The sequence below is a fragment of the Geotrypetes seraphini genome, chromosome 3, assembly GCF_902459505.1.
Source record: "Geotrypetes seraphini chromosome 3, aGeoSer1.1, whole genome shotgun sequence".
NCBI lineage: Eukaryota > Metazoa > Chordata > Amphibia > Gymnophiona > Dermophiidae > Geotrypetes > Geotrypetes seraphini.
Genome location: NC_047086.1, coordinates 44,271,134 through 44,284,816, shown reverse-complemented (window position 1 = coordinate 44,284,816; position 13,683 = coordinate 44,271,134). Strand labels below are relative to the sequence as shown.

General features: G+C 45.5%; 1 protein-coding gene across 6 annotated transcripts in view; it reads right to left on the bottom strand.

Annotated features, from left to right (window-relative positions):
* Positions 1-13,683, bottom strand: part of PHIP (pleckstrin homology domain interacting protein) — a 603,903-nt gene that overhangs the window by 266,954 nt on the left and 323,266 nt on the right. For all 6 annotated transcript variants that reach the window (XR_004538753.1, XM_033937022.1, XM_033937020.1 and 3 more), the window contains exon 21: positions 3,369-3,466. Coding sequence is in view for 5 of the 6 variants with exons in the window: in XM_033937022.1 (XP_033792913.1) it covers positions 3,369-3,466 (98 nt within the window). In the remaining variant the exon portion in view is untranslated. The remainder of the gene's footprint in view (positions 1-3,368; positions 3,467-13,683) is intronic.

Below are 13,683 nucleotides of genomic sequence, written 5' to 3'. Positions count from 1 at the left end.
CGGGACACCACTCCTGACCCTACTCCAGTCCGAGTAGTGGCCTTTCACTCTTACCCTCTGCTTCCTACCTTCCAACCAGTTTCTGATCCATCTATGTACATCTCCTTCCACCTCATGGTTCTTCAGTTTCCGGAGTAGACGTTCATGGGGCACCTTGTCAAAGGCTTTTTGTAAATCTAGATATATGATGTCTATGGGGTCTCCTCTGTCCATTTGTTTGTTAACTCCCTCGAAGAAGTGCAATAAGTTCGTTAGGCACGAATTCCCCTTGCAGAAACCATGTTGGCTGGTTATCAGAAGTTCGTTCCTTTCGAAATGTTCATCGATGTTTTCTTTTATCAGAGCTTCCGCCATTTTTCCCGGAACCGAGGTCAGACTCACCGGTCTGTAGTTTCCAGGGTCACCTCTTGATCCCTTTTTAAAGATGGGTGTAATGTTGGCTATCTTCCAATCCTCCGGATCATGCCTGTTTTCAGGGATAGGTTGCAAATTTGCTGTAGTAGTTCCGCTATCTCCTCCTTAATTCCTTCAGAACCCTTGGATGTATTCCACCTGGACCCGGGGATTTGTCAGTTTTTAGTTTTTCTATCTGCCTGCGTACATCTTCAAGGCTCACTTCTATGGATGTTAATTTTTCTGCTTGACTTCCATGAAAGAATTGCTCAGGTTCCGGTATGTTTGATGTGTCCTCATTTGTAAATACAGACGAAAAGAACATGTTAAGCCTTTCTGCCACTTCTTTCTCCTCCTTCACCACTCCCTTCCTGTCTCCGTCGTCCAGTGGTCCTAACTCCTCCCTAGCCGGCTCCTTCCCTTTAACATATTTAAAGAACGGTTTGAAGTTTCGTGCTTCCCTGGCTAGCCTCTCTTCGTGCTGTCTTTTGGCTTTTCGAACCACACGGTGACATTCTTTTTGATTTTTCCTGTGCTCTTTCCAGTTCCCCTCAGTTTTGTCCTTTTTCCACTTCCTGAATGAATTTTTCTTATTGCCTATTGCTTCCTTCACTATTTTGGTTATCCATGCCGGGTCTTTTGTTCAACTCTTTTTGCACCCCTTTCTGAACCTGGGGATATATATATTTTGCGCCTCGCTCACCATGCCCTTGAAAAAAGACCAGGCACGTTGTACCGTTTGCCATTTTTTGGAAGTGTTCCTAAGTTTCTTCCTTACCATTTCCCTCATTGCCTCGTAGTTTCCTTTCCTGAAGTTAAAAGTTGTCACTATGGTTCTCTTTCCTTTCGGTATTCCTACCTCAACCTTGAACTTGATCATATTATGCTTGTATATCATGTTAAAATTTAATAAATATTTTGCTTGTCTTGCAAAACACTTGCATATCAAGTTACTGGCAATCAAGATTTTACTGTGCCTAACTCTCTGGTCTTTCCAGTTTGTAGGCAAAGATGGTTGTTAAGAAAAGCATATGTTTGCTGTTTGTGACAAATCTTTGGGGACAAACCTCCCACTTCACGGGAACACACCAGTATGTCTTGACACATGGTTGAGAACCAATGCCTTAACATAATATTAAAATCATTTTTTTCCAAAAAAGCAAACTTTTAAAACAGAAAGGAAATTACAGTAGCATGTGCATGGGTCATGGACCCCCCAGGTTTAGAACCCTGCTTGACCCTTAAGCTCATCTTCTGAGTGTGAACCAGTTGTATGAAGAAACCACACTCTCATTTTCAGGAATAAATGGAGTCCTTTATGAGTACCGTATTTTCACGCATATAACGCGCGCGTTATACGCGTTTTTACCTACCGCGCATACCCCTCGCGCATTATATGCGTGAGCGCGGTATACAAAAGTTTTAAAACATAGTTCCCACCCCGCCCGACGCCCGATTCACCCCCCCAGCAGGACCGCTCGCACCCCCACCCCGAACGACCGCTCGCACGCGCTCCCACCCGCACCCGCATCCACGATCGGAGCAAGAGGGAGCCCAAGCCCTCTTGCCCGGCCGACTCCCCGACGTCCGATACATCCCCCCCCCCCGGCAGGACCACTCGCACCCCCACCCCGAACGACCGCTCGCACGCGCTCCCACCCGCACCCGCATCCACGATCGGAGCAAGAGGGAGCCCAAGCCCTCTTGCCCGGCCGACTCCCCGACGTCCGATACATCCCCCCCCCCCCCGGCAGGACCACTCGCACCCCCACCCCGAAGGACCGCCGACTTCCCGACAATATCGGGCCAGAAGGGAGCCCAAACCCTCCTGGCCACGGCGACCCCCTAACCCCACCCCGCCCTACATTACGGGCAGGAGGGATCCCAGGCCCTCCTGCCCTCGACGCAAACCCCCCCCCCCCCCCAATGACCGCCCCCCCCCCCCCAAGAACCTCCGACCGCCCCCCAGCCGACCCGTGGGCCCAACCCGACCATGTGCCTCAGGCCGCGCCCCCAGGTGGGACCTAAGGCTCCAGGGCCTATTCTGATTGGCCCATGCGCCTTAGGCCCCACCAGTAGGCGGAGCTTTAGGATGGATGGGCCAATCCGGCCTCATTCCTTCGTTGGCTGCCTGCCGGACAGGCGGGTTTGGCTCCCGTCTGTCCGGCCAACTACCAAAGGTACGGGGAAGGGGGGGGGGGGGGTCGTGGGGGTCGCCAGGGGGGTCGCGGGTCGGCTGGGGGAGCGGTCGGAGGTTCTTGGGGGGGGCGGTCGTTGGGGGGGGGGGGGGGTTTGCGTCGAGGGCAGGAGGGCCTGGGATCCCTCCTGCCGGTAATGTAGTGCGGGGTGGGGTTAGGGGGTCGCCGTGGCCAGGAGGGTTTGGGCTCCCTTCTGGCCCAACTACCAAAGGTACGGGGAAGGGGGGTGGGGGGTCGTGGGGGTCGCCAGGGGGGGTCGCGGGTCGGCTAGGGGGGCGGTCGGAGGTTCTTGGGGGGGGACAGTCGTTGGGGGGAGGGGGGTTTGCGTCGAGGGCAGGAGGGCCTGGGATCCCTCCTGCCCGTAATGTAGTGCGGGGTGGGGTTAGGGGGTCGCCGTGGCCAGGAGGATTTGGGCTCCCTCCTGGCCCGATATTGTTGGGGAGTCGGCGGTCCTTCGGGGGGAGGGATGTATCGGACGTCGGGGGGGGGGGCATCAGGCTTTCAGGATGGGGACAGACCTTCAAGGGGGGACAGTGCACGGAAGTCAGGGGGGGTGAACGGAGAGTCGGAAAGTCAGGGCGGGCGAAAGGAGCGTCGGGCAGCATGCGCGGTATACCCGTGAGCGCGGTATACCAAAGTTTTTGTACATATCATCGTGATTTCTGCGCGCTATACCCGTGTGCGCGTTTTATACGGGTGCGCGTTATTTGCGTGAAAATACGGTAGATGCCTCAAATTATAATTAGTTAGCATGCTACTTATGAGTAGTTTTCCCACCTTGAGCTACTGCCATCACTGTTCCAGGCTTTTTCTTCATCTTCAGATGTTCCACCACTGGCACCCACTGCTTCACCTTCTGCTTCAACTTCACCATCCTAACCAACAAATTTTACATAATGTATTATATAAAAAAAATAGAGTGTAAATCATTCTCTAAGTCATTAAGCTCCAATAACTACTATGAATGGTTAAAACTATGAATATTCAAGGCAGCATACTTCAACTAATAAATAAATCTTGGCAGATATGTAAGCCTATTCTTCATATACCAGAGGACACCACTATCATCCATTTGCACTGTGGAAATATTTATTATTCCCTTAATAGGCATCATAATGCCTTCAGCTTTTGACAAAATTGGGGCATGGATGGCAACAGTTTTAGCTTCATTGACTATCATTTCCATTTGTTTTCCCTAGGAAAAAGCGCATTGGTATTACAGTTCAACTTGAGTAGTGGCTTTGACCTTGTTGATCATGACATTTTGCTTAGATGCCTTGATTCTATTGGTCAGATATTAAATTGGGGGATGGTTTTTTTAAAAAACCATATTTACCAGGTTTATGATGATGGAACTTTCTCTCAGGCTTGGTGTAATCCCTGTGGAGTTCCACAGGGTTCCCCACTCTCTCCTTCGCTTTTCAATGTCTAAATGGTATCACTGGGAAATATGTTATCCGATTTAACATTGAAATCGTATATACTCGTATACACGGATGATATTTCAATTAGTATTCCCATAACCTCACTGACTCAAGTGACAGATCAATTCACCTTATCTGCCCTTACTAAGGTAGAACAATGGACTATGCAATTTAAATTAAAACTGAATTCGGAAAAAACTAAGAATTTTTGAGGCAAGTCCTAATAACAAGATCATGAATACCTCTTTGAGATTAAATGGGTTAGATTACTCAATTTATGCTACTATCAAAATCCTAGATGTCACCCTGGACCAAAGCTTGACTTTTGAAGATCATACTAACTCTCTGGTTAAAAAATGCTTTTTCACTTTATGGAAACTTCGAACTTCATACCATTAAACATTATTTTGATTTCTTCTCTTTTCAATTGCTGGTTCAATCTTTGATCTTAAGCATCTTAAACTATTACAATATTATATACTTGGGATCTTTTAAGAAAACCATCAAATGACTGAGAATCGTTCAGAATGCTGTAGTCCGTCTCATTTATGGTCTCAAAAAAATCTGATCATGTAAGCTCATATTACAAAAAACTTCACTGGCTGCCAGTTGAACCAAGGGTCATTTTTAAGTTTGCTTGCCTTTGCTTCAAAACCATAACAGGTTCATCCTCAATCTATCTATCTCATCATTTCAAATTTCCAGGCACAACTTGTACACGTAGGCCCGGATTCTGCAAAGTGCGTCCCAATTGTAGGCTGCTGTAGGTGTCCTATAGCTGTCTAATCAGGCACGTTTTCTTAAAAAATGCTCCCCAGGCAGGCCACCTATACTGAAGGCGCCTCCAGAAGCTTAGAGGCCTGCAAGCCCACCTAGGCGGCCCTGCCACGATTAGTATAGTGGTCACGGCTACGGCCACCAGTCTCCCCTTCCCCCCCAAGACGAACGCAACAGGAGGATGCCCAACTCCTCCTGCCGAAACCCCCCCCACGATCGCCAGAAAGAAGATGCTCAACCTTTTCTGCAGGTAGACCCCCTCTCCCCCAACGATCACGGCAGGAGGGTGTCATATCCAGAGAGCTTTTCAGCCTAGGAGATACAATACTTCCACTCGTTGATAAAATACATTACAATCTGATTGCCCATTTAATCTCTGAAAGCCTTTAGAATGTTCTATACAGCTCTCAATCCCAAGAAATTTATCTGATTAAGATTCTACTATTGGGACCATGAACACTAAGTATGGAACACATTTACATAAGCTCCCCAGTCCAGCACAGTTTCATTTTATTTTATTGGTATTTAATAAATCCATTTAGAAGGGCTTCATGATAATTTACAATAAACCACCATAAAAAAAAGTCTGCATGTTATGCCTATACTGTAATTGCTGTAATCTAAACCCCTTTGTCCTTGCTGTAAAGTCTATGTCTCACTAAAATTTGTCCTACCCATACCATGAATGTACTCCTGTAACCCATTCTGGGCTCCTTTGGGAGGACGGGCTAAAGAAATGACTAAATAAAAAACAGTAACAAACAAAAGATCTTAAACTATCAGTAAGAATTAGAAGAAATAATGAATAGAATATTATCCAAAAGATAATATAGCACAGTTACTTACCAATAAGAGGTGATAGCCAAGGACAGCAGGCAGATATCACATGTGGGCAATGTCATCCAGGTAGCCCAGTACCGACAGTGCAAAAGTGTACTATCACTTGAAAAGACTGAAAAGTCTCGAGATCGCCCATACCACAAACATGTTGGTGCCTTCCAGCCTGACGTTGGTTCGTGGGACCATCAATTCAGTAAAAAAAGATAAGCCAACTAGGGTAGGTGGGGGGATTGTGAGAATATCTGCCTGCTGTTCTCGGATAACACCTGCTACAGGTGAGTAACTATGCTATCAAATGGAGGCTTCATGAGTTTAGCAAGTATAAGATTAAGATACCAAACCACTGGAGAAGGTTTGAGAGGTGGTTTAACATTGAATAGACCCTTCATAAATTTGGAAACCACAGTGTGAGCAGATATAGATTTTCCATCTAATGGTTGATGAAAGCAGCACTTACACTGAGATGGACTCTAATGGAGGTGGATTTGAGGCCAGTTTGAGATAAATGAACTAGATAATCCAGAACTGAAGACAAGGAGGTAGACTGAGGCTCCTGGTGATGAAGATCGCACCAAGAAGAAAACCTAGTCTATTTCTGAGTGTAACATTGTCTGGTGGCAGGTTTTCTGGACGTGTCTAAAATGTCTTTAACAGATTGAGAAAACTGAAGTTGTGACATTATGCTGAGGAACCAGGTTGTCAGATGAAGAGACTACAGGTTGGGATGAAGAAGAGAACCGTGACTCTGTATAAGCAGAGACAGAAATATTGGTAGAAGAAGAGGTTCCTTGCTGCTGAGTTGAAGTAGAAAGGAGAACCAAGGTTGTCTGGGCCACCAAGGAGCTATCAGAATCATGGTGGCAGATTTCCGTTTTTGACCAGTGTCTTGAGAATAAATGGAGGGAACGCACAGAGGAATTTGTTCGCCCATTTCAGGAGAAAAGCATCTGCCTCCAGGCGATGAGAAGAATAGAGTATTGAACAGAACTGGGGGCAGTTTGTTGTTGTGGGGAGATACAAAACCGTCAATTGAGTGACCATGAGGTTGCAGAAAGCAGCTTAATATGTCTGCCGATGAATTTTTCTTTCCTTGAATATAGACAGCTCTCCGAAAAATATGAGGGATGGCCCAATTCCAAATCTTCTGAGCTTCCTGGCAAAGGAGAAAGGATCCTGTTCCTCCCTGCTTATTCATGTAGTGCATGGCTACTTGATTGTCTGTACGAATGAGTATGACTTGATCTTGAAGCAGATGCTGAAAACCCTTGAGAGCATCGACGATCAGTGTTGGACCAATGCCCTTGAGTACGGAGACCATCTAGGTGAGCTCCATAAGCATAGATCAAGGAATCTGTCATGAGAACTTTCTGGTAAAACAGCGTTTGTAACAGCAAACCTCTGGAAAGATTAGAAGGGAGCATCCAACATTGAAGAGATTGCCGAAGAGATGATGTTACTGTAATGTGCTGGGAGAGCGGGTTCAGAGCCTGTGACCATTGAGAAGCCAGTGTCCACTGAGGAATCTGTAGGTGAAGTCTGGCAAAAGGAGTCACGTGAACTGTAGAAGCCATGTGACCAAGAAGAACCATCATGTGTCTCACCGAGAGTGAAGGAAGGATGGACACTTGGTGGCAAAGTTGTATCAGAGCATCTGACATTGTTGGGGAAAGAATTGCACAGAGTTGCACAGTATCTAGAAGAGCTGCAATAAATTTCAGAGTCTGAGAAGGCTGCAGTTGAGATTTGGGAAAGTTGATTTCAAATCCCAAATTTTGTAAGAATAGTATAGTCTGTTGTGTCACTACCGTAAGCCCTTCAGACGTAGGGTCTTTGATGAGCCAATTGTCCAGATATGGAAAAACCTGGAATCTGTGATTTCGTAAGGCTTTTGCTACTACAACCAGGCACTTGTTGAAAACTCTGGGAGAGGACGCAAGACCAAAAGGTAGAACCTTGTATTGGCAATGCTGATTTCCCACCCGAAATCTGAGAAACTTGTGAGAGGCTGAGTGAATGGGAATATGAGTGTAAGGTTCCTTGAGATCCAGAGAGCATAACTAATCGTTATGATCCAGAAGGTGATACAAGGACGTCAGAGACAGCATCCAAAATTTTTCTTTGATAAGAAATTTGTTGAGAGCTCTGAGGTCCAGTATCGGCCAAAAACCTCCTGTCTTCTTCAGGACAAGGAAATACTGGGAATAAAACCCCATGTTCTGCTGGTCCAAAGGAACCTTCTCGATGGCATTGAGAATGAGCAGACTTTCTACTTCCTGGAGAAGGGAGGACTGAAGAGGGTTGAAAGGAAACTCTCTTGGAGGATGATCTGAAGGAAATGAAGAGAATATCCTTCTCGAATGATATTGAGAACCCAGAGATCAGAGGTGATCAGTCGCCATTGATGATAGCAGTGAAGCAGATGACATCTGATGGGAAGAGGGAGAGACAGATATATTGATTAAAATTATGCTCTCCAGGAGATGGTCAAAAAGGCTGATTTGACTTGCGAATAGCAGGTGCCTGAGATTTCTGAGGATGTTGCTGACGCTGCTTTTTCTGCTGTGGTCTAAACAGAGGAGAAGACTTTGGGGTATAACGCTTCTGGTACGAGGAAGATGGTTTGTAAGTTTTGGAGGCAGACGCTTTAGATTTAGTCTGAGCAATGAGTTAAGACTTCATGCGCGAAAAGCTTTTTAGTTGTATTTTCAATTGTGTCCCCAAAAAGTTCATCCTCCAGGCAAGGGCTATTGGGCAACCCGTCTTGAAGGTTAGGATACATATCTGCTACTCTTAGCTATGCAAGTCTTCTCATAGCCACGGAGATTGCTGAGACTCTAGATGACAGCTCAAAAGCATCATAGAAGGACTGCATCAGATGCTCCTGAAGCTGTGTGAGAGAATGAAACATATGTTTAAAATCTGACTTTCGATGTGATGGTAGATATTTGAAGTTGGCATGGTCTTAATCCAGTATTTCAAATAACAAGTGAAATAAAAGTTGTAATTGATGACTCTATTGGCCAGCGTGGCATTCTGATGTCTACCAAACTTGTTCATTGATCTACCCTCATGCCCTGGAAGTACAGTGGCATAGAACTTGGAAGGGGCAGATTTCTTTAGCGTGGACTCCACTACGAGAGACTGGTGATAATGTGGAAGCTATGTGGACAACCTTGAAATCGATCCTTCATGAGGCAACTATCCGCTACATAAAATCGATAACCAAACAACAAAGAAAAAGGAAACCCCAATGGTTCACAGATAAGGTATCATACCTCGTCAAGGAGAAGAAAAGAGCATTTCTATCATACAAACGCATGGGGGAAAAAGAAGCAAACATTGAATACAGGACAAAGTCTGCAGCGGTCAAAACAGCAGTCAGGGAGGCCAAACTTCGTATGGAAGAAACTCTAGCGAAGAACATCAAGAAAGGGGGCAAATCCTTCTTCAGATACATTAGCGACAGGAAAAAGAACACAAACGGGATAGTACGCCTTAAAATGCCAGACGGGAATTATGTGGAAACTGACTCCGATAAAGCCAAACTACTGAATGATTACTTCTGTTCAGTCTTTACCTGCGAGGCACCAGGGCACGGGCCTCGGCTGGATGCAAAGCAAAGCATGGATGACCCATTTCAGAAGTTTTGAGTTCACACCAGCTGATGTTTACCGAGAACTGTCAAGACTCAAGGTGAACAAAGCCATGGGACCGGACAATCTGCAACCAAGAGTGCTCAGAGAGCTGTGCGATGTTTTGGCGGAACCGTTAGCCATGCTCTTCAATCTCTCCCTAAGTACGGGGAGAGTCCCCCTGGACTGGAAAACTGCCAATGTTGTTCCTCTGCACAAAAAGGGTTGCAGAGCGGAGGCTGCGAATTACAGACCAGTAAGTCTCACATCAATAGTGTGTAAACTCATGGAAACTCTACTTAAAGGGAAATTAGACACGATATTGGATGAGGGGAATCTGAGGGATCCCTGTCAACATGGATTCACTAGGGGCAGGTCATGCCAATCCAATCTTATCCAAAGCTAGACTCAGGAGAGTCTCTGGACATAGTGTACTTGGATTTCAGTAAAGCGTTTGACAGTGTCCCACACCGTAGACTATTAAACAAGATGTAATCGATGGGGTTAGGTGAGAAACTAACGGCATGGGCCAATGATTGGCTGAGTGGAAGACTTCAGAGGGTGGTGGTCAATGGCACCCTCTCTGAGACATCGGAGGTGACTAGCGGAGTGCCGCAGGGCTCAGTCCTGGGACCATCCCTTTTTAACATATTCATAAGGGACTTGACCCGAGGGCTTCAGGGAAAAGTAGCGCTGTTTGCCGACGACGCCAAACTGTGTAATATAGTAGGTGAAAGCGATCTCACGGATGGTATGGCGCAGGATCTGATCAAGTTGGAAGACTGGTCCTCAACATGGCAGCTGGGCTTCAACGCAAAGAAGTGTAAGGTGATGCATCTCGGCAGCAGAAATCCATGCAGAACATACACCTTGAATGGAGAAACACTAGCTACGACCTCAGAAGAACGGGACTTGGGAGTAATCATCAGTGCAGACATGAAGGCTGCCAAACAAGTAGAGAAGGCCTCATCCAAGGCAAGGCGGATGATGGGATGTATCAATAGAAGCTTCGTCAGCCGTAAACCTGAAGTCATAATGCCACTGTACAGAGCCGTGGTGAGACCTCATCTGGAGTACTGTGTGCAATTCTGGAGGCCACATTACTGTAAAGATGTACTTCGAGCTGAGTCAGTCCAGCGAATGGCCATTAGGATGGTCTCCAGACTCAAGGGTCTCTCATACGAGGAAAGACTGGGCAAGTTGCAGCTCTACTCTCTAGAGGAACATAAGAAATGCCTTCGCCGGATCAGACCGAGGTCCATCAAGTCCGGCGATCCACTCACGTGGCGGCCCATTTAGGTTCTCTATTATGAAAACCTGAAATTACCGTATCCCTCAATATGATTTGCAAGAAGGTGTATATCCAACTTGTGCTTGAAACCCCGAAGAGTAGTCTCCGCCACAACATCCTCAGGAAGAGAATTCCAAGCGCCCACCACTCGTTGTGAGAAACAGAACTTCCTGGCATTCGTCCTAAACCTGCTGCCACTCAGTTTCAGGCTATGACCTCTAGTCCGTGTCACATCTGAAAAACTTAGTAATGCTGCTTCTTGGTTTATTTCATCGAATCCTTTTAATATTTTAAAAGTCTCTATCAAATCGCCTCTCAGTCTTCTCCTCTCGAGTGTGAACAGTCCCAGTTTCCTGAGGCGTTCTTCATAGCTCAAATTTTTCATTCCTTTGACTAGTTTCGTGGCTCGCCTTTGCACCTTCTCCAACAGAGTTATGTCCTTCTTAAGGTAAGGAGACCAGTGTTGGACACAGAACTCCAAGTGTGGTCTGACCATTGCTCTATAAAGTGGCATTATGACTTCTTCCGATCTACTCGTGATCCCGTTTCTAATTATGCCCAACATCCTGTTTGCTTTCTTCGCTGCCGCCGCACATTGTACCGATGGCTTCAGGGTTCTATCAATCAGTACCCCCAAATCCCTTTCCTGTTCGCATTTTGCTAACGTTACCCCAAACATTCTATACTCGTGTTCTTTATTCTTTTTTCCTAGATGCATCACCTTGCATTTATTTATGTTAAAATTCATCTGCCACTTTGTCGCCCATGCTTCCAGCTGTCTCAGATCCTTCTGAAGCTCCTCGCAGTCCCTTTGAGAGCCAACCGCCCGACATAGTTTTGTATCATTGGCAAACTTTATTATATTACTTGTTGTTTCCTCCTCAAGATCGTTTATAAAAATATTGAACAAAATAGGCCCAAGAACCGAGCCCTGGGGCACTCCACTAGTCACTTTCACCCAGTCCGAGAATTTCCCTTTTATGTTAACCCTCTGCATTCTGTTCTCTAGCCATTTACTGATCCTTCTATGCACTTCTCCCCCTATTCCGTGGCTTAGTAATTTCTTCATAAGCCTTGCATGTGGAACCTTATCAAAAGCTTTCTGGAAGTCCAAGTAAACTATGTCTACTGGATCTCCAGTATCCATGTTTGTTCACTTTCTCAAAGAACTGTAGTAAATTTGTCAAACAAGACTTCCCTTTCCTGAAGCCGTGTTGACTAGCCCTTATTAGGTCGTGATCCTCCAAGTGTTGCACAATGCTGTCTTTAATAAGTGTTTCAATTATCTTCCCAGGAACCGATGTGAGGCTCACAGGTCGGTAGTTTCCTGGATCACCTCTTGATCCTTTTTTGAAAATCGGGATGACATTTGCTGTCCTCCAGTCTTCTGGTATTTGCCCTGTTCTAATTGACATGTTAGCTACGGTTTGTAATAGTTCACCAATTTCCACCTTAAGTTCCTTTAATACTCTAGGGTGAATTCCGTCTGGTCCGGGGGATTTGTCATTTTTTAGTTTGTCAATCTGAACGTATATCATGTCCAACGTCACATTTACTGATTCGAGGTTGTCCTCTATGCCTCTGGTTAATATCCTCCCTGTCTGTGTCAGGCACTGATGAAATGTCCTCATTTGTGAAGAATGAATTTAACCTATCGGCAACCTGTTTATCCTCTTTAATTGACCCTTTTATTTCTTGGTCGTCTAGAGGCCCCACTGTCTCTCTTGCTGGTTTCTTTCCTTTTATATATCTAAAAAAGGGCTTGAAGTTTTTGGTTTCTTGTGCTATCTTTTCTTCATAGACTTTTTTGGCGTTTCTTACCAGTCTATGACACTTTTTCTGGTCGATTTTGTGACAGTTCCAGGTCTCCTTTGTTTTTTCCCTTTTCCATTTTTTAAACGAGTTTCTCTTCTCCCTCACTGCCTCTTTCACCTCACTGGATAACCAAGCTGGTTCACCTTTGTTCTTTTTTCGCTTTCCTTTGGGTATCCTCGGAATGTGTAGATTCTGTGCTTCTGTGATGGTGTTTTTCAGTAGAGACCATGCTTGATCGACTGTTTGGTATTCCGCTTTGCCCTTCTTGAGCCGTTTTCTAACCATGGTTCTCATTCTGTCGTAGTTCCACTTTTTGAAGTTAAAGGCCGTGGATTTAGTCTTGATTGGTTTCACCATTCCGATGCCAATGGTAAAATTGATCATATTGTGGTCACTTGTCCCTAGCGGAGCCATAACCTCTACATCCGCTGTCCTTCCAGTAATGCCATTTATGACCAAGTCCAGGATTGCAGTTCCTCTTGTCGGTTCTACTACCATTTGTTCAAGGAAGCAATCTCCGATCATTTCCAAGAATTTTATCTCCCTTCCGCAGTTAGATGTTCCCAATTTCCAGTCTACTCCCGGATAGTTGAAGTCTCCCATGATTGACACATTTCCTGATTTACAATTACGAATAATTTTGTCCATCATTTCATTGTCTGTGTCCTCAGTCTGACCCGGGGGTCGATAATAGAGGCCAATATGTATGTCTGCTTCTTTTTGTCCCGGAATCTTTATCCAGAGTGACTCAAGTTTACCATTTTCATCTGTGTCTCCTTTTCTAACAGACTCTATTTCATCCTGGACATAGAGAGCAATACCTCCCCCTTTTTGCCCAATCCTATCTCTTCTGTATAGTTTATATCCTTGCATTGCTGTGTCCCATTCATTTTCCTCATTCCACCATGTTTCTGTTATTCCTATGATATCCAGTTGTTTCCTATTTGCTAATTCTTCCAGCTCGCCCATTTTGTTTCCTAAGCTTCTGGCATTCGTGTACATACATTTAAGTTCTGTTCGTGCCAATTTACTGAATTTATTGGCCCTCACATCCTTTTTTGTATCCATTTGATCTTTTTCATTGCCTCTTGTGTCATCATGAACTTGCCCCAGATCTTTGCTTGAATTTACCTCCTCCTGGTATCCTGGTGTCCGTGCCATCGACCGGTTGTCGACTGTCGGCTCTCCCCTGATTTTTAGTTTAAAGCCTTCTCAATGGCCTTCTTAAAGTTCTCTGCCAGGACTCTCACTCCCTCTTTGGCGAGGTGTAGTCCGTCCTTTCTATATAACCTGCTTTTACCCCAGAAAGCTGT